Here is a 19,646-nt window from a genome sequence, read left to right as displayed (position 1 = left end):
GACAGGTGGCATTTCTTGGTGTGTTTCTGGAACTCTTTTGTCTTAAGAAGACCCTGCACTACTGGGCGCATAACCCTAAGACTTAGGAGTCAGAGGGAGGAGGATCGGGATCTGGGGCTGCATAGCAAAACGCTGTACAGGTAAACGAGAGAAAAGAAAGCCCTGTGTTACAGTTGTGCTGTGCCCCCATCCCATGGACCTGTCCTCACCCCAAGCTGCCATTGTCCTGGTTTTTCGAGGTAGGGTCTCACTGTAGCCCAGGTGACCTGGAATTCACTCTGTAGTCTCAGAGTGGCCTCGAACTCATGGTGATCCTCCGACCTCTGCCTCTCGAGTGCTGGGATTAAAGGCGTGCGCCACCACGCCCGGCTTCCTGGTATTATTACCCCCCTAGTCTTTTTGGATGAGGATACTGCTTATTCAGGCATATTAGCAGTAAGGTTTCATGGTCACCCAACAGACAACATCGAAATTACTCTCCTTTGGTCTCTTGAGAAGGCTCTGTAAGTAGGAAATAAGTCCAGCTAGTCTAGTCAGAATCTGGATTGGCAGTGATGCCAGGTTTTAGTTGATTCTTGAGGTAAAGAAAAAATGAAGGCTAAGAAAGAAACGTTACATCTTATAGGATTTCCTCAGGATCCTGACGTGCTTACTTAAGGAAATCACCCCTCCTCATGTACAGGCTTGGCCTGGAATTAATACTGCTATTTGCTTTTTAGGTGTTAATGGCCAATATTCCATAACTGCAGTAAAGTAAAAATAATGCATTAGATGGAACGAGGCTGAGTATGAATTTAGTTCAATATTCTTGTTGCCATTAGTCTTAAAAACATTTGAACCGGGTGTGGTGGCGCACGCCTTTAACCCCAGCACTTGGGAGGCAGAAGTAGGAGATTGCTGTTTGTTTGAGGCCAGCCTGGAACTACAGCGTTGAGTTCCAGGTCAGCCTGGGCTAGAGAGAGACCCCACCTCAACCTGCCCCCTCCAAAAAATTTGAGTTGGTTGATGACAAGTGTGTGATCATTAAAGGAACAGATATGTGGATGAGTGAAGTGAAGTTCAATTTAGGTTTTTGTTGCTGTCTCTTGGCACATTGTCACAGTCTTCCATACAAAAGGGATGCAAGACTGGGTAATCCTGCTAGGAGTTATGAGATAGGATGGGGTATATTCAGCTAAGAATCACATAATTTTACTTTACTAATTCATTCGGATTTCCAATATTACAAACAAGAGTTACCCCAGGGATGTGCTGAAGAGGTGGCTTAGTGGTTAAGGTGTTTGCCTGCAAAGCCAAAGGACCCAGGTATGATTCCCCAGGACCCACATAAGCCAGATGTACAAGGTGGCACATGCATCTGGAGTTTGCAGCAGCTAGAGTCCCTGGTGCACCCTTTCTCTATCTATACCCACCTCTCAAATAAATAATAAAACTTAAAAATATAAAAAAGAGTTACCTCAGGGATACAAGATTCTTTGTGATTTTCCTGTGTGCATTTGTAGACTATTTCAGTTTATTATAATAGGGTTGCTTGGTATTTTATTTCTGAGTGTGTGTGCACACTTGTGTGTGTAGGGTGTATGTGTGAGAGTGCATGTCAAGGCTAGAGGACAACCTCGAAGGTTGTTCCTCAGGAATGCCGTCCAACTTTTATCTGATATGGGTTCTGTCACTGGCCTGGAGCTAAGCAGTTAGGCTCGCCTGGCTGGCCAGTGCGCCCCGGGAACCCATCTCCATGCTGGGTCACAAGGCTCCCTACCATGTTTGGCAGCTGCTCATGGGTTCTGGTGAGTAAACTCAAAGCAAGCACTTGATGGACTGAGCTACCTCCCCACCACTAAAGATATATGTTTTATTATTTAAAAAATCTTAATTTTTTTTTAAATCTTAATTTTTTTTTAACATTTACTTTTATTTGTTTATTTGAGAGAAAAAGAGATAGAGAGAGAGAGGGAGGGAGAGAATGGGCATGCTAGGGCCTCCAGCTGCTGCTAACGAACTCTGGATACATGCACTACCTTGTGCATCTGGCTTACATGGGTCCTGGGGAATTGAACCTGGGTCATCTGGCTTTGTAAGCAAGCGCCTTAACCACTAAGCGTTCTCTCTAGCCCTTCCCCCGCCAAATCTTTCTTGCAGGTAATTTCTAAAACAGTTCACAGAAAAGAACATTTCATCAGTCTTGATAGGATCTTAAAGACTGAAACATTCTTTGAATTCAAGAGCAGTATCTCCGTATCTAGGACTAGGGCTATTGACGAGCTGTAGCTGGGAGCGTGAAGAGGCGTTTCACTGAGTTCCTGGGTGGTCTTTGCCAGCATTATTATTTGCCTTTGGAATTGCCTTCCTGCTTATCCAGGAGCTGTCTCTTTTGTGCCCTAGTTTGCACATACTTTAAAGGCCTGCTGCTGACCTCACCTCCAGTGACACCAGAACACGCCTAGAATCTCTGGAAGTTGCGTGTGTACCGTCTTGTGCTGTCTTTGGTGCCACAGCTGGGTGGGGGGCACCCTTGATCACAGTTTGTCACCAAGTGTGGAATGGCTCTGGTAGGCTGCTTGTCACTAATGCAGAGGTACTAGAACTGGCCACTTGGCCCTCCCTTTTGTTACTTTTTTGTTTCCACTTGATACCAGTATCTTACATTTAAGCCATAAGGACATTTATTTTTTATTTTTTGAGGTAGGGTCTCACTCTGGTCCAGGCTGACCTGGAATTTACTATGTAGTCTCAGGGTGGCCTCGAACTCATGGTGATCCTCCCAAGTGCTGGGATTAAAGGTATGTGCCAGCACTCGTGGCTCATAAGGACATATTTTCCTCTACAAGTTCAGGCAGGCAATTACTTGTCCTTTTTAAAGTTTATTGTGCTAAAAATACATATATTTCAACAGTGGCTCTAGACTGTTCTTTTGGATGTTCCCAGTGTGATAAACTCAACCCTGGAGAAACCAAGAAGTACAAACTCCCCAGATAAGCCCATTGTTCCAAGACATATCGCAGAATCGGAACCGGGTGCAGGTACCTGTGTGGGTAGGTGGAGAGAACCTGCACTACATCCTGAACCTGGTTAGGTTTCTCCCCTAAGCCACGCAGTCTGCGTCCTGGCACAGCAGAGGCTCACTTGAGTACCTAGTTGGCGCAGGCAGTCATGACAATGGCCGCATCGGGAAGTCCGGAAGGATCTCTGCGACCTTTCGGCGGAGCTGCTCTCTCCTCGCCTCTCTCACTCTTTCTTCTTTCGTGAATTTGACAAATTCTTTCCATCTCTGAAATGTGATGCTGCAAATCTTCCTTCAAGAAAAGGGGATTAAAAAGTAAAAGGTAGTCATCAGGGAAATGCAGATTAAAACTACATTGAGATTCCATCTCACTCCTGTCAGATTGGCCACCATCATGAAAACAAATGATCATAAATGTTGGTGGGGATGTGGAAAAAAGGAACCCTTCTGCACTGCTGGTGGGAATGCAATCTGGTCCAGCCATTGTGGAAAACAGTGTGGAGGTTCCTAAAGCAGCTAGAGATTGATCTACCATATGACCCAGCTATAGCACTCCTAGGCATATATCCAAAGGACTCATCTCATTTCCTTAGAAGTACATGCTCAACCATGTTTATTGCTGCTCAATTTATAATAGCTGGGAAATGGAACCAGCCTAGATGTCCCTCAACAGATGAGTGGATAATGAAGATGTGGCACATTTATACAATGGAGTTCTACTCAGCGGTAAAGAAAAATGAAGTTATGAAATTTGCAGAAAAATGGATGGACCTGGAAAGTATTATACTAAGTCAGGTAACCCAGGCCCAGAAAGCCAAGCGCCACATGTTCTCTCTCATATGTGGATCCTAGCTACAGATGACTGGGCTTCTGCGTGAGAATGAAAATACTTAGTAGCAGAGGCCAGTAAGTTGAAAAGGAGACATAAAGGGTGGAGAAAGGAAGGGAGGAGGATACTTAATAGGTTGATATTGTATATATGTAATTACAATGATTGTAATGGGGAGGTAATATGATGGAGAATGGAATTTCAAACGGGAAAGTGTGGGGGTGGGGAGGGAGGGAATTACCATGGGATATATTTTATAATCATGGAAAATGTTAATAAAAATTAAAAAAAAAAAAAAGTAAAAGGTTAAGGAAAAGTTGAAGTACATTAAAAAATTCCATGTTTGGGGCTGGAGAGATGGCTCAGTGGTTAAGCGCTTGCCTGTGAAGCCTAAGGACTCCGGTTCGAGGCTCAATTCCTCAGGACCCACGTAAGCCAGATGCACAAGGTGGCGTATGCATCTGGAGTTTTTTGGCAGTTACTGGAGGCCCTGGTGCACCCATTCTCTCTCTCTCTCTGTCTCTCTCTGCCTTTCTCTATCTGTCATTCTCAAAAAAAAAAAAAAAAATCCAATGTTTTCCGTTGACGCTTATTAAAAACTTCTGATGTGAATGAGAGATATAGTAAGGGTATAGAAATCACACCTGGGATCCTGACAGTATAAAATGCCATGAAAAAAATCAAGTCATGGAAGAGGAGGATGGTCTTAGAGGATGGTTGCTCACAGTTGTGACTGGGTGGTCAGGCAAAGCCTGCGGTGAGGTTCACACACACACCTCTGCTGTGAGCACAGGCTGTGAAACACTCGTGGATTATCTGGTACAGGCTGTATACTGTGTCCAAACCAGGACCGGGGGCACGGACCAGGGCTTGGGCAGCCAGGATGCTGAAGAATGAGCTCATGACAGGCATTGAGGCCCGGTGCTTGCAGCAGAGTGTAAAGGCCGCTTCACCTTCAGCATTGCCAGAACGTGTCTGGAGTGCAGTGCAGCCGAGTGTGGGCTGTGGGGCAGCAGGTCTGGCCTGAGGACTGACCAAACCTACGCCAGCTACATGCTGGGGCTGTTGAGGTGAGCGAGGTAGTCTCCACCTAAGGGTGCAGCCACCCCGCTCAGCGCCTCAGGTGGAGGGAAGGGACGGCGGGGGGCTGCAGGGCAGCGTGGGCGCGTGGGAGGACGTGTCTCAACCGAGTTCCTGTGTGGCCCGGGCAAGGCTTTCCCAGAGAGGGCACGTCTCGGGGAAAGACCCAGGGGTGAGTACTGTGGTGCGGGGGGATCACAAGCAGTCACGCCCCAGAGCGCAGACCCGTGACCACTGTTTCCACAGTGAGATGCCACGGTGAGGTTTGTCCCGCGCCTCTCAGCCAGGTAATGAAGACCCGGGGTACATCACAGCCTCTGTTAGCCTTACGAGGGTTTACTGGTGATGTTGGGGATGGTGCTGATTTCTGTTGGCAGAAATGCCACTTTCAAAAGGGTGTGAGGGCTGGAGATCTGGCTCAGTGGTTAAGAGCACTTCTTCATGAAGGCCTGAGGGGGCCTGAAGCCACCCGAGTTTGACTCCGCAGCACCCACAAACAGCTGGGTGTGGCCATGTACGTCTGTAATCTGTGGGAGGCTGGGGGCGCATAAAAAAATGGCAAGCTCTGGAACTGGTAAGAGACTGTGTTTAATGGACAAAAGGTGAATAAATAATTGAGAGGGGACACCTGCTGTTCTCTGGCTTCCCAAGCAGACACCCCCCCCAACACACACACACGGGGCGCTGCGTCAGCACATACATGTGCATACACCACACCACACATGCTGAACACATGCACGCAGAACAAACACAGCTAAATTTCTGTCCACTCAGCCCACCATCGATACCTCGCGGCCTCCTTTCTAGGACCCTCTCCAGCCTGGACACCGGCTCCTGGCACAAGCTGCTCACAGCCCCTCCCCACACTATCATCTAGGTCTGACTTTTCTATTTTAGCTCCTACTGTTCTGCCCTACTGAGATCTCTGTCCCTCTGGGTAAATGCCTAGAGCAGATAAAGGGATTGAGAGCAGCAGAGGCAGCAGGCAATGCCTGAGCAGAACTGAACGTCGGGAAAGCTGAGAGCACGTGGACGCCGGAAGCTGAAGGGAGCAGCGTGGTGTGTCTGCAAACAGAATGGGAGGTGGGAGGGGCAGCAATGCAGGGACAGAGGAGCAATGCCGGGGATCAAGCAGCCACAATGCATTTTTTGATCACTGCACAGAGCTCGATGCTGATTTCCGAGCATCAAACCCTGAATAAGAACATGATCTTACCTCTACACACTTGACACGTGACAGTAACTTTGGAACATGGGAAGGAGTTTGATGTGTTAAGAAGAGAATATTCTAGGGTGAGAAAACCTGGTATAGAGTCGAGAGAGCCTCCGGTGCTCTTTGTGCCTGGCGGGTGTGATTGTTCCCTTGCCTGAAAGTGGAATCATGCCCACCCAAACCCACAGTCACACTGTAGTCAGGTGAGGTGGCCCAGGAGCCCCAGCCTGTGAACGGAAAGCGGAGGCAGGCAGAAAGGGTGCTTCATCACGTGCATTCAGGCGACACTGGACTCAAACACATACTGAATGCTTTACCTTGCTTAGTCTTCAGAGCAACCCCTGGTTCTGCAGTCACCCGCACTTGTGAGAGGAGTGGGAAGTCACACAGATACCAAGTCCTGGCTGCCTCACTCTGGAGCCAAAGCATTTTATTCAAAGGCAAGTCTTCTGAATACTCTCATTGCATATTTATTTTAATTTAGACAAAAATTATAAAACTTCAAAAAAAAGCCGGTTGTGGTGGTGCATGCCTTTAATACCAGCACATGGGAGGCAGAGGTATGAAGACTGCAGTGAGTTTGAGGCCACCCTGAGACTCCATAGTGAATTCCAGGTCGGCCTGGACCAGAATGAGACCCTACCTCGAAAACGCACACACACACAAATAAAATTATAAAACTTGCTTATCGGTTTCCAGTCCACTGATCTCCAGAGAGTCAGAGTTTCCTGAGAGATCCAGGCCTCACCTGTCGCAATGTTCTGCCGCAATCTTGAGCTGGATCTGAGAGTCATCCCTCGCCTTCCTGACCATGGCGAGCCAGGCCATGGAAACCTTCTTCTGCAGGAAATGTTCACAGAATTTTCTCCCTTCTTCCTCCAGAGCAGCCACATACTGGGAATGAGGACAGGAAATACAAGGGGACAAAAAATCAGTAGACACAGACTTAAAAAAAGTAAACAGTGCAAGCAAGAGAACTGAAATAGCGACACAGCACAAAGGACACCAGCGACATGAGGAGGAAGGAACAGCAAGCTGGCAGCCAAGGTAATAGCTTCTGTAATATACTTTAAAAATAGAGGCGGAAGTGGAAGCAGGTATGAGGTCACAGCAAGATTTCTAATGAAGACAAAAACCAAGAGTCAGTATAAAAGCAAAAGCTGATTTAAAGGACACACACTTTGTGGTAAGAGACATGTGCTTAAGGTTTTAACACTAACAGCGTTTGTTAGGGTAATGTTTAAGATTTTATACTAACAAGTGTCTCGCTATATACCCCAGGCTGGCCTTGAACCCAGGACAGTCATCCTGCATCGGCCACCCAGATGCTGGGTTAGAGGCAAACATCACCAGCAGCAGCTCAGGAAGTTGTATTGCCCGTGTCCTTCCCCACGGCCTCACCTGTATCCAGCTCCGGATGACTCTCCTAAGCAACAGTTGGGAATAAAGCTGACGGGCCAGGGCTGTCTTTGTAGCCAGACTTTCCTGCCAGTAGCTGCGCCAGCTCAGCAGGCACTTCTTCTGTAAGGCCAAAGAATGATGCTCGTCTGCCACCTGGAGAAGAGCAACTCCGTCCTTACGTTTGAAGTCATGTGAAGGAACACACACCAGCTTGGCGAGTGATGCTAGATACATTTTGGCAGTTACTGAGAGCAGTCCTGGGGTGTGTGTAAACCCGTCCTAAGAGCTGTGATGACTGACCCCGTTCTGTGGAGGTTACGGACTCGCCTCCTGCACAGCCTTTCAAAGCTGACCCCCCCGGTTATGGAAATGGGACCAACACGCTTCAGAGCGACCACTGCACGTCCACTGAGTGCTGGACTGGGCGGCTGGCAGGATTCCGTGTGCTCTCCTAGAACCTGGACAGCAACTGCTGAACAGGCCTCTCTGCATCATGTACTTAACCACCGTCTAATTGAAGAAATGCCAATACTTTCAATTAGTTTTGTAGAATGAGCTGTCACCAGGATTGAAATTTAGACATTATCAATAAGCCCCAACACTGATTAAAAAAAAATAACATCTTGAGCTTTTGAATGTCTTACTGACTTAAGTGGCTCAGAATATCATTCTATCAAAATAAACATAACCCAGTTTACACATTTGAAAAAGCAACATTATTTTAAGAGACAAGAGGAGAAAAACCCTTCTTGTTTCAGCCTTTTCTAGGCAATGCACTTTTCTAAGCTTAATCTACCCGTCTGGCACTCTGAACCTGATTTATCCAAGCAAACATCTTGCCGGTCATATTTACTGGCCAAGATGATCATTACAGGGCGTTCTGTGGCACAAGTGGCCCGAAAACCACAGGCAAGGTGGCATTTCATCTGTTCTGAATTTCGTCATCATTTACACGGATGCCTACTTTTTGTACCTGTAAACTTGTTAGGGAAAGTTTGGAAGTTTCACTGGTGTTTGATTTCTTGTCTGTGTGGCAGCGCGCAGGGCTGCTCTCGAATAGCATTCTCCACTTGTACCCTTTGCAATGTGGCCTCACAGCCCTTGCCAGTGAAGCCTCCCCTGCCATGACCTTGAGTTGCATCTTATTATTTGATTTGTCCAGTGAAATACTAGTGGACGGCCTTAGGTAGCTGGTTAAGATATTAGGACCATGGAGAACACTAGAGTTGGACCCCATTTCTCTCAAAAACTCAGCAGCTTGTAAAATCAAGCACTGTAAGTACAGGATTCTGGCCACTGGTCAGAAGAATGGGATCTGGGTATACCTCTGGCTCTAGGGGAGACATGATAGTTTTAACTGCCTAGAAGGTTATTAACTGATAACTATCTGACCCTTAAAGGTTACAGTCTAGCCAGCAGCTTTCTGATAAGGAATAAGAAGATAGGATTGCCTCCCCCAATCCAAATGGGCCTGTCAGTCACCTAGACAGGAACAAACCCCTCTGGAAAAGTGGCTTACTGTGGAACGATAGAAATAGGGTAAAACCTGCCTTAAAATACAGAACAGGAAAATGTGAATATACTCAAACCACCTATGTCCTGCTACAAACCCTACCTGGTTCTCCCTACCCTCCTGTGTGATGCACACACGTTCTCAGTGGAGTCACGAGGACCAGGGAGCTGAGGGAAGGCCAGAGTGAGGTCCTGGTGACAGACTACAAGGTTTCCTGTGGTTTACATAATTTGGTCTTTCATTCAGGTCTGACAGTTGCCAGTTGGGAAGCACTCCCTGAGGAGCTGTGGAACCAGGGTGAGTAGGGACTGGGAAGAGGCCAGAACCTGCAGTGAGGAGTGAACATTGAGTCGCAACCCACTGACATTTGGGGGTGGTTTGTCGTGCAACTTTACTATAGCAGATGTCTAATAAGCCTTAAACTCTGCTAAGATGGACAGAGACCTCTATTCATCTTATCTTGGTGATCTTTTCTTTACAAAAGTAATTCTAGATTTTTGCAACCTGTTAAATTACCAGTCTTTAAAAGATGAAATCTAAACTCTTATACAAAGCATAAGACATATACACACTCCAACCATCTATCTATGTGGCTTTTATGCAACTAAAGTCACCCCCACAAAGCCCAGCTGGACCGTCCTGCTGTTTGAAAAAGCCCCTTTCCTAACTGGGGTGATGTGACAAGGACGCACCTGAATGTTTCGCTCGCTTTGCATTCTCAATCTCATCCACGGCTCCAGACCTTTCTTTCTTAGCAAAACCTTTTCATAATGTCCTTTGGCTACTGCTTCCAATTCATGGTTTCTCTTTATTCTCTTCTGTTTCTCTAGTTCTTTCTGGGAAAAAAAAATAATGAAACAAAAAAATGTGATAAAATTCCTGATGAATTTCATTTCAACAAAAAGCTAATGACCCTTTCGGCCGGAGCCGCCACCTTCCAGTAATTTGCCAAGATGACAAACACAAAGGGAAAGAGGAGAGGCACCCGGTATATGTTCTCCAGGCCTTTCAGAAAACATGGAGTTGTTCTGTTGGCCACGTATATGCAAATCTACAAGGAGGGTGACATTGTAGACATCAAGGGAATGGGTACTGTCCAAAAAGGAATGCCTCATAAATGTTACCATGGGAAGACTGGAAGAGTCTACAATGTCACTCAGCATGCTGTTGGCATTGTTGTGAACAAGCAAGTCAAGGGCAAGATTCTTGCCAAGAGAATTAGTGTGCGTATCGAGCATATTAAGCACTCTAAGAGCCGAGACAGATTCCTGAAACGGGTGAAGGAAAATGACCAGAAGAAGAAGGAGGCCAAAGAGAAGGGAACCTGGGTGCAGCTGAAGCAGCAGCCCGCTCCGCCCAGAGAAGTGCACTTTGTGAGGACTAATGGAAAAGAGCCGGAGCTGCTGGAGCCTGTTCCCCATGAGTTCATGGCTTAATAGATGTCCTAAATGAATCAGACCTAGATTGTCAAAATGCTTTTCTTCATTAAAGTATGGTGTCCTCACTTAAAAAAAAGCTAACGAATTTAATTTTAATAAGCAACCACCAAACACTGTCCTAACCATTGAAAGAGAGCTCTAGAACATTAAAAAAAGAACTCTGCTAAAAGGGTCAGAACAAGTTGGTTACAAGTCCTTCAAAACTTAGGGCTATGGCTGGAGAGATGGCTTAGTGGTTAAGATGTTTGCCTGCAAAGCCTAAGGACCCATGTTCTACTCTCCAGATCCCACATAAGCCAGGCACATAAGGTGACACAAACTCAAGGTTGCACATGTGTCTGGAGATCAATTTCAGTGGCTGGAGACCCTGGCATGCCAATCCTCTCTATCTGTCTCAGTAAAAAACAACCATAACAACAGGCCTATGCTCATTCCTGGATTTGGTTAACACTACTGCAGAAATGATCTACTTCTCCCTACATCTCTAGAAAGTAAAACTGATCAGGAGAACAACTGAGAAATATTCCCTCATTATTATGGAAAGCCCAGCAATGCAAACTCTTCAATTAAATTATGAGGTAGAGTTTTATATATAAATAATACTGGTCAAATTTAAAATACTACATCAAAAATCAAGAGAAATTTTCTTACTTGTGTATCTGTAATCATCAAACAGCCTTCCCTCCTCTGAGGAGAAAGATTAACTACCCTAGTGGTCCACTGAAAAAGGAATCTCAGGTCCCACGCAGCACACCAGCACTGCGGAGCCATTGAAGGGAAAGATGACGGCAACTCAATGGTCTCCCTCCCCGTGTCACTATGTACAGCAACTCAATGGTCTCCTCCCCGTGTCACCATGTACAGCAACTCAATGGTCTCCTCCCCGTGTCACTATGTACAACAACTCAATGGTCTCCTCCCCGTGTCACTATGAACAACAACTCAATGGTCTCCTCCCCATGTCACTATGAACAACAACTCAATGGTCTCCTCCCCATGTCACTATGAACAACAACTCAATGGTCTCCTCCCCATGTCACTATGAACAACAACTCAATGGTCTCCTCCCCATGTCACCATGTACAACAACTCAATGGTCTCCTCCCCGTGTCACTATGAACAACAACTCAATGGTCTCCTCCCCGTGTCACTATGTACAACAACTCAATGGTCTCCTCCCCGTGTCACTATGAACAACAACTCAATGGTCTCCTCCCCATGTCACCATGTACAACAACTCAATGGTCTCCTCCCCGTGTCACTATGAACAACAACTCAATGGTCTCCTCCCCGTGTCACTATGAACAACAACTCAATGGTCTCCTCCCCGTGTCACTATGTACAACAACTCAATGGTCTCCTCCCCGTGTCACCATGCACAGCAACTCAATGGTCTCCTCCCCATGTCACTATGAACAACAACTCAATGGTCTCCCTCCCCGTGTCACTATATACAACAACTCAATGGTCTCCTCCCCGTGTCACTATGTACAACAACTCAATGGTCTCCTCCGCGTGTCACTATGTACAACAACTCAATGGTCTCCTCCCCGTGTCACTATGTACAGCAACTCAATGCTCTCCTCCCCGTGTCACTATGAACAACAACTCAATGGTCTCCTCCCCATGTCACCATGTACAACAACTCAATGGTCTCCTCCCCGTGTCACTATGAACAACAACTCAATGGTCTCCTCCCCGTGTCACTATGAACAACAACTCAATGGTCTCCTCCCCGTGTCACCATGTACAGCAACTCAATGGTCTCCCTCCCCGTGTCACCATGTACAGCAACTCAATGGTCTCCTCCCCGTGTCACCATGTACAGCAACTCAATGGTCTCCTCCCCGTGTCACCATGTACAGCAACTCAATGGTCTCCTCCCCGTGTCACCATGTACAGCAACTCAATGGTCTCCTCCCCGTGTCACTATGAACAACAACTCAATGGTCTCCTCCCCGTGTCACTATGTACAACAACTCAATGGTCTCCTCCGCGTGTCACTATGTACAACAACTCAATGGTCTCCTCCCCGTGTCACCATGTACAGCAACTCAATGGTCTCCCTCCCCGTGTCACCATGTACAGCAACTCAATGGTCTCCTCCCCGTGTCACCATGTACAACAACTCAATGGTCTCCTCCCCGTGTCACTATGTACAGCAACTCAATGGTCTCCTCCCCGTGTCACCATGTACAGCAACTCAATGGTCTCCTCCCCGTGTCACTATGAACAACAACTCAATGGTCTCCTCCCCGTGTCACCATGTACAGCAACTCAATGGTCTCCCTCCCCGTGTCACTATGTACAACAACTCAATGCTCTCCCTCCGCGTGTCATTATTACTTCTACTTTTGTCCTTTAATAAATGAAGCCTCTATTAGAGGCTTGAGAGAAAAAAGTCTAAAAAATATGGCAAGTGGTACAGAAAGACAGACTGTAGACCACTTCACAGTGGAAATCACCTATGGACATATGTACATATACCTTCCAGTTTCTTTTTCTTTTTATCCCATAACTTCATGTGAAAGGGGAAGTGGTGAAATGGCTACTTTGACAAGCTATTTTAGGTGCCTGAGCCTCTGCAAGAAAAAAAATTATCGAAAGCAATGGAATATTTCTAATATGAAAGGGAGAACTGTTCTCATCTCCCAATGCAAACCGCTTATTTCTGTACACGTCTCTGAAAATGAAACGTTCATTCTCTCTGAAAAACTGAGCCAAAATAACCCTTATCATCTTCAACTCAGGCTCTTCAGTTACTTGTTGAATAGGATGGCCAGAAATAAGAACTGTTTATAAGAACTTCTTCATGAGTGGTTTGAAGAAGGTAAGGAAAGGAGGGAAACAGAGAATTGGTTGTTTCCACGTGCACTTGTCCCTTCACAAGGCTGCAGCTTGCAGACAGAAATTCAACCTAGACTACAGTCCTTTGGAAAAACCCTCAGACTCTGCCAAAAGAACCTTTCATAGATTCTTGAAACTTATGGTATATCTTTCTTCCAAGAATTCTAACCCGTGGCTAATAGTTTAGGCTCCAAAAGGAAAATCACTTTCACATGATTGCAAAGAATAGCAAAAACCGACAGCCAGGCTTGGAGGCCCATGCCTTTAATCTCAGCTTTCTAGGAAGGCTGAGGTAGGAGGACCATGTGAGTTGGAAGCCAGATTGGGGCTATAGACTGAGTTCCAGCTCAACCTGGGATAGAGTGAGATCATACCTTGAAAAAAAAAAAAACAAATAAACAAAACCCACAAAAAGAGCTCACTGTATTTCTGTGGGAAAAATACAAAGAAAAACAGAGTTCTTCATGAAGTAAAAATTTTGTATTTTTACATGACTTAACTCAAACAAGTAATTTTTCCCCCTTCAGTTAAGGAGGATTCCTTACTAGTGTTGTATTGAAGCATTTTAGGTGGACAGGACCCCAAAGCGAATAGCTTTTTCCTTGACTAAATTTGGGAGCTGTCTTTGGGCCTGTATGGGAAAATCTAGGTCATTACACTTTACTACAGGGCAGCAACATCAGACGAGTCTGGCCTCTCTTTATCTATGCCCCCTTAGGGAGTCCTTCCCGTCTCTTCTGGGAAGGCCCTTCCTAGAGACTTACGATTTCTAAGAAGATTGCCCTTTTAAGAAATCTGGACCCCAGACACCTAATATCAGGACTAGACTGGCTAAACCAGCTGTCTATCCATGAGGTTCATAAAAAAACCCCAACTTGAGTCTCAAGGTGGGCTTCTCAAACCTCCTCTTGCCTCCTGGGCAAGAGCTCTACCTTCCTGTCTTCTTTTAAATCCAGAGCTTCTCAATCCCCATCTTACCTCCTTAGGCAAGAGCTCTGCCTGCCTTCTTCCCTCCCTCCCTTCCTGTCTTCCTCCCCCTTCCTCCCTCCCTCCCTCCCTGCCTTCCAGCTCATCTTTTCTTAAAGCTGTAAGCTATAATAAAATTCTTCTGAGCTTTATTCTCTGGTCTATAGATTTCATTCTTCAAATTCATAACATAAGAATCTGAAAACAAACCCAGATTCCTGGTGCATTTGGAATAGCATATTGGTGCATTGGTGAGGACTCCCCAATGCCTGTATTAGTATCCATCACTACTATTTTATTTTATTACTACTATTTTTATTTTATCTTATTGTCCATCTCCTTGAACACCAACTGTATAGCAGCTATTTCTAGTGTGCTGTGAGATGACATGATGACTGTGCTCTGACATAGTATTTATACTGTGACCTATACAAAGGGAGGATTTCAAAAAGCACAAAGTCCCCTCAAATTAATAAGGAATATTAAATACAGGTTTCTCTCTGGCATAACTTATGTTTTATATAATTGTAAATAACATACAAAAAAATCTACTTTAAATGTTTATCTGTATCGACCACTATTATCTTAAGAGATAGATCAGGAATTGCAGTAATGTTAAGAAAAATACAGGGCAGTTAACATTGCTCAAAACTAATTTCTTCCTTGCTTCTGGACCAACATCAGAATGTAAACATGTGCTGGTATCTCCCAAGTAAAAGAATAAATAAATTAATAAAAGAAAAGAAAACTACAACACAATCATAGAAAAAAACTCCTTTGTTTCAGTGTGGCTTCCCGTGTGTAGTCTATTCCTCACCGATCCTCTCCCCTGCTGGAAAGGGGCTCCTCTCCAAGTAGCCACTGAAAGAACTCTTGTCTAGCTCATGAATGGTCCCCATGTTCCCCAGTCAAAGAATCACTTGTCTTTCTTCTTAACTGAGCTCCGTCATTTACCATGACCACCACCCCACAGGGAACACTTCTCTCAGGCATTTTGATTTTAAGCTCCCTGGTCTTCTCTCTTCTCTAGCTCACCGGCCTCCAGGTGAGTAAACATTTGCACACCCTAAAACCTGGCCCTGCACGCTCACTCCTGCAAGTCTAGGTGATCTCCCGGTTCATTGCCCTGACTGCTAGGGCACTGACACCCTGACGTGATCCCCGCGTCCACACTCTGCTCTTGCTATCTGGGCTCATGTGTGATGCTGCCTAAGTGATGTCTCCTTGTGGACTAATCTAATCATTACCTCAGTTGAATTTGTGCAGACTGGTCTGGTTTCTCTGGATCCAGCAGCTCAGATATCAGTTCAGCTCAGAGGTTTCTGCCCCATCTTGTCTGTCCCGTTACTCTTTTCCCTCCCTGACTCGTTACATGTTGACTTATTACCTGTTTTTCCAAACTAGCACCGATTCTTTCTGAGGCAGGCTAGTGTGTGTCTTCTTTATTGCCCTAGTCTAAACGTTCAGAGCAAGGAAAGGCATGTAAGTAGATGTTTCACAGGTATTTTTTCAATGAACAAATATATTTACTAAACATGGAGGACTTCAAATCTTGCCTTCTATTCTCAGATAAAACTCTTTTCAACCACAAAAGTCAAGTGTTTATAGTCAAAAGTATATTTATATGACACAAAAGTAAGTGCCTGATAAGTATTACAGGAAAATAAGCACCTGACAAGATTCAGAGAAATGGGATTTTAAGAGGAAGTTAGATTTTCATTTTCAGGTCATGAATGACAATCTTACTGCTGCACATAACATGGTCTCCTGTCAGGGTCACAGAGACACGAAGCCACAGTCCTGTCTTATGCCTACGCCCCGCCCCCTTCCTGAACATAGAAGACCAGCTTAACATGAGCTCACCCATGAAGAATTCTTCTAATTCTTTTGCTCTAGAGCATGTTATTGGGCCATTCACACACATAACTATCCTCATTTTATATTTTATATCCAGAGAAACATATGTGATTACCCCTTCTCTCTTCTCTATCACATCATCAGCATGCTTGTTCATCTGTAAATTAGGAAATATGGTGCCTTGGGCTGGAGAGATGGCTTAGCAGTTAAGGTATTTGCCTGCAAAGCCAAAGGATGCAGGTTTGATTCCCCAGGATCCATGTAAATTAGATGTACAAGGTGGCACATGCGTCTGGAGTTCATGTGCAATAGCTGGCGACCTTGGCACACCCGTTCTTTCTCTCTCTCTCTCTTTCCCCCTCTTTTTCTCTCAAATAAATTAATAAAATTAAGAAAAAAAAAGAAAATACGGTACCTCTTTTGACAGTATGCTGATAGACTCAGTGAACAAAAGAACTGGTCAATGAAAAGAGGCAAGGCAGACTTCCCTCAGACTGCCAGCCACATGCAAGTGACAGAGGAGTCCCAGCAGGCACTGGCTCACACACGCCATTCACTTTCTGCTGTCCACAGTGATGGCATTACCCAGGTGTGGGGCTGCTCATCAGGATCAGCGACCTAAGTATGTACAGAAGACTGGAAGGGCTGGAGCACAGTATGAGGCCTGAAAGCGTGAGGACCGGTGGGAAATGGGGCGGGGTAGCACGGGTGCATAGCACGGAGTCACCGAAGGAAAGGCCGACAAGGGCCTCATGCACGGTAGAGCCAAGGCCGCTCTCAGGGAGGACTCCCTTACAGCCAGTCTGCAAATGCACTGATCCCAATCTAGAAGCTGAAGATTGACTATATGGAAACTACTCCATGTGAAAACAAAACAAAACAAACAAACAAAAAACACACCTCTTTGTCTATTGCTATGGACTGACACTGCTAAAAAGGAAAGATCTGGGCTTGGAATAATGAAATAAAACAGATCTTGGCCTATAATACATTTTCTACCATTTTTTGTATGCACAAGCAATTTGTGTCCAACAAGATAAAGCTGGACAGACAACAAAATGAATTTCTAATCAGAAACACATAATCACTCCCCAATCTGGAGCGACAGAGACCTTTAAGAAGCCACAGGAGAGTTCAAATATTTGCCTACCTGAGGCAGAAACTGAGGCAATGAGCTAGTGAGACAAAGAAATAGAAATTTGGGTGAATTGCTGGGGACTGAGAAATCACCGAGGTGAGAAGGATGCAGCTCTTAAGGAAGTGGTTCCCACTCCTTTGTAGGTTTTTCCTCCAGGCACGCCACATGTTTTTCAAAAAGGGGGGGGGGATTTGGAGGAACTTTCCTGCATGCTTCTGGCTGGGAGAGAGAGAAGAGCATCAACTGCACATTCTCCCCAGACCACCGCTCCCTCAGAAACTGAGTTTCCAGCTTTGTGGTCCGTCTGAGAACATGGGGGTGGAAGGCGCACTGCATCCTGGGGACTCTCAGACACTCTGCCCCCTACTGCTAGAGTGGGGGGCTTAAGATCATGGAATGAGAGAACGGTGGAAACCTACCATGGTGAACAGGAAATCAGGGGACAGAGAATTCTAGTTCTGCAGCAGAAGCAGAAATTCTTGTGCTCAGTCCTGGGAATTCCGAAGCCTGAAATGTAACTGGAAGTCAGAATGCTCCCCTTCACCCATACCCTGCCACCATTCTTTACAAACCTCCAAGAGCAACACCAGGTGGCAGCTAGAACTGGAAGGACAGGGTCTGGGGCATGGCACAAAGACAAGACCCAAACCCAAAGGAGAAAATCAAAGCCACTAGAGAAACAAGAGGTCTCTGGTGCCATAGCAACAACAAACTTCAATGGTAGTAACCATAGCAACAACAAACTTCAAACAAAGCCCAATTCCTGGCTAGATTAACATAAATCTCCACATTAAGTCCTTCTTATTTGAGTACTGACTGTCCAAAACAAAATGACTGATTTTCAACAACAAAAATGTGATATACCAAAAAAAAGAAAGAAAGTCTGAAAAGAAAACAATCACCAGAAGAAGATATGGATATGGCACAGATGGTAGAACTGTCAGACAGAATTTTAAATAATGTCTGACGGTGTTAGAGGCCCCCGTGGAAAAGGTGGACCTCATTCAATATCAGATAGGCAATCATAGCAGACATGAAAACTATGATTCAGAATAAAAATGCCAGATATCACAAACACATGGAAACAGAAATAAGGGCCTCCACTGTGCTTATTTCTAGACGAAACAGCTAAAGAAAGAATCGGGAAACATGAAAATGCAATCATGGAAGTCATGTTAGCTGAAAAGTAAAAAGAAAAGAGAGTGACAACTACCAGTGCCACTGTGAACTTGGGGACAATGTAGTTCAGGCAAAACAGAACTCAAAAGGAGAATGAAAAGATTAGGACAGGTGAAATATTTGAGGAAATGAAATAATAAGTAAAATATTCTGAAATGTCGTGACAAAGCACAAAACTATATGCTATCTCTTACTCCTCCTATTCAGTCTCATACTGTAAGTCTTAGCTAGTAGGATAAGGAAAGAAAAAAAATAAAAGATTGAAAAGGAAGAAATAATACTGCTTTGTTGTCAGATAATGTAATTATCTTCATAAATTTTTTTTAACCTACCAAAAAATCCCTACAAGTGAAAAATGAACTTATGAAGTTGCAGGATTTGGCCAACATATCAAAATGAACTGTGGTCATACATATTAGAAATTAATATATAGAATATGAAATCTAAAGACATTTATAATAGTACAAAATGAAACATAGATATAAATCTATAAAATACACATGAAATCTGTGGAAAGCTAGAAAAGGTCTAAAAAAAAAAACAGGCTGGAAAGATGGCTTCGTGGTTAAGGCTTTTGCCTGTGAAGTCTAAGGAACCATGTGTGACTCTCCAGGTCCCACGTAAGCCAGATGCACAAGATGACGCAAGTGCGCACAGTTGCACATGCGCAAAAGGTGGCACACGCACGTGGAGTTCAACTGCGGTGGCTGGAGGCCCTGCCATGCTAATTCTCTCTTGTGAGCATACTCTCTCTCTCCTAAAAAAAAAATTACAAAAGAAAACAGAAGGCATTTCCAGGTGGTAGAAATGAAGCCTTCTATCTCCCTGTCTCAGAAGTGTTGCTACTGGCAAGTACTGTTGCAGGAGGCACCTTTGTGGGGGCACGGTGTAGAAGCTGGGCACACTCAAGATGGCAGGTAGACACCTGCATGGCTTCCCTCCTAGGATGGCACAACTACTTTCCAAGCAAGACCCTCACAGACTACGCTTTCTCCTGTGCGGGAAAGTGAGAACACAGTCAATGAGCAGCCAGCTCCATCAAGCGTGTGGAGTACTGCCCAAGAGGCAGTTTCTTTCACCTCACCCAGACTTCTGAGATGGTCTCCACAGCTCAGGGGTTTGGAGAGGATGGAACTACCAAACAGAAACCACGAGCCCCACTACCCAACATACAGACCATTAA

At 45.2% G+C, this 19,646-nt stretch overlaps 2 protein-coding genes across 2 annotated transcripts in view; one reads left to right on the top strand and one right to left on the bottom strand.

Annotated features, from left to right (window-relative positions):
• Nucleotides 1-2,872: 2,872 nt before the first annotated feature.
• The window catches only part of Ccdc191 (coiled-coil domain containing 191), an 82,165-nt gene continuing 65,391 nt past the window's right edge, over nucleotides 2,873-19,646 (bottom strand). The window contains exons 14-17 of the mRNA XM_045148247.1: nucleotides 9,730-9,873; nucleotides 7,525-7,677; nucleotides 6,872-7,017; nucleotides 2,873-3,293 (exon numbers count right to left, since the gene is read on the bottom strand). Of these exons, the coding sequence (XP_045004182.1) occupies nucleotides 3,149-3,293; nucleotides 6,872-7,017; nucleotides 7,525-7,677; nucleotides 9,730-9,873 (588 nt within the window). The 3' untranslated portion in view covers nucleotides 2,873-3,148. The remainder of the gene's footprint in view (nucleotides 3,294-6,871; nucleotides 7,018-7,524; nucleotides 7,678-9,729; nucleotides 9,874-19,646) is intronic.
• Nucleotides 9,978-10,548, top strand: LOC105944657 (60S ribosomal protein L21-like). Its single transcript, XM_045148248.1, has one exon. The coding sequence runs from the start codon at nucleotides 9,991-9,993 to the stop codon at nucleotides 10,471-10,473; it is 483 nt and encodes a 160-aa protein (XP_045004183.1). The 5' UTR covers nucleotides 9,978-9,990; the 3' UTR covers nucleotides 10,474-10,548.

Source organism: Jaculus jaculus, chromosome 4 (genome assembly GCF_020740685.1).
Source record: "Jaculus jaculus isolate mJacJac1 chromosome 4, mJacJac1.mat.Y.cur, whole genome shotgun sequence".
NCBI classification, from domain to species: Eukaryota; Metazoa; Chordata; class Mammalia; order Rodentia; family Dipodidae; genus Jaculus; species Jaculus jaculus.
Note: the sequence above shows the minus strand (reverse complement) of the source record. Positions and strands in the feature narration are given on the sequence as shown.

Coding starts and splice junctions, on each gene's coding strand:
- LOC105944657 (XM_045148248.1), top strand. CDS start 9,991: ATGACAAACACAAAGGGAAAGAGGAGAGGCACCCGGTATATGTTCTCC.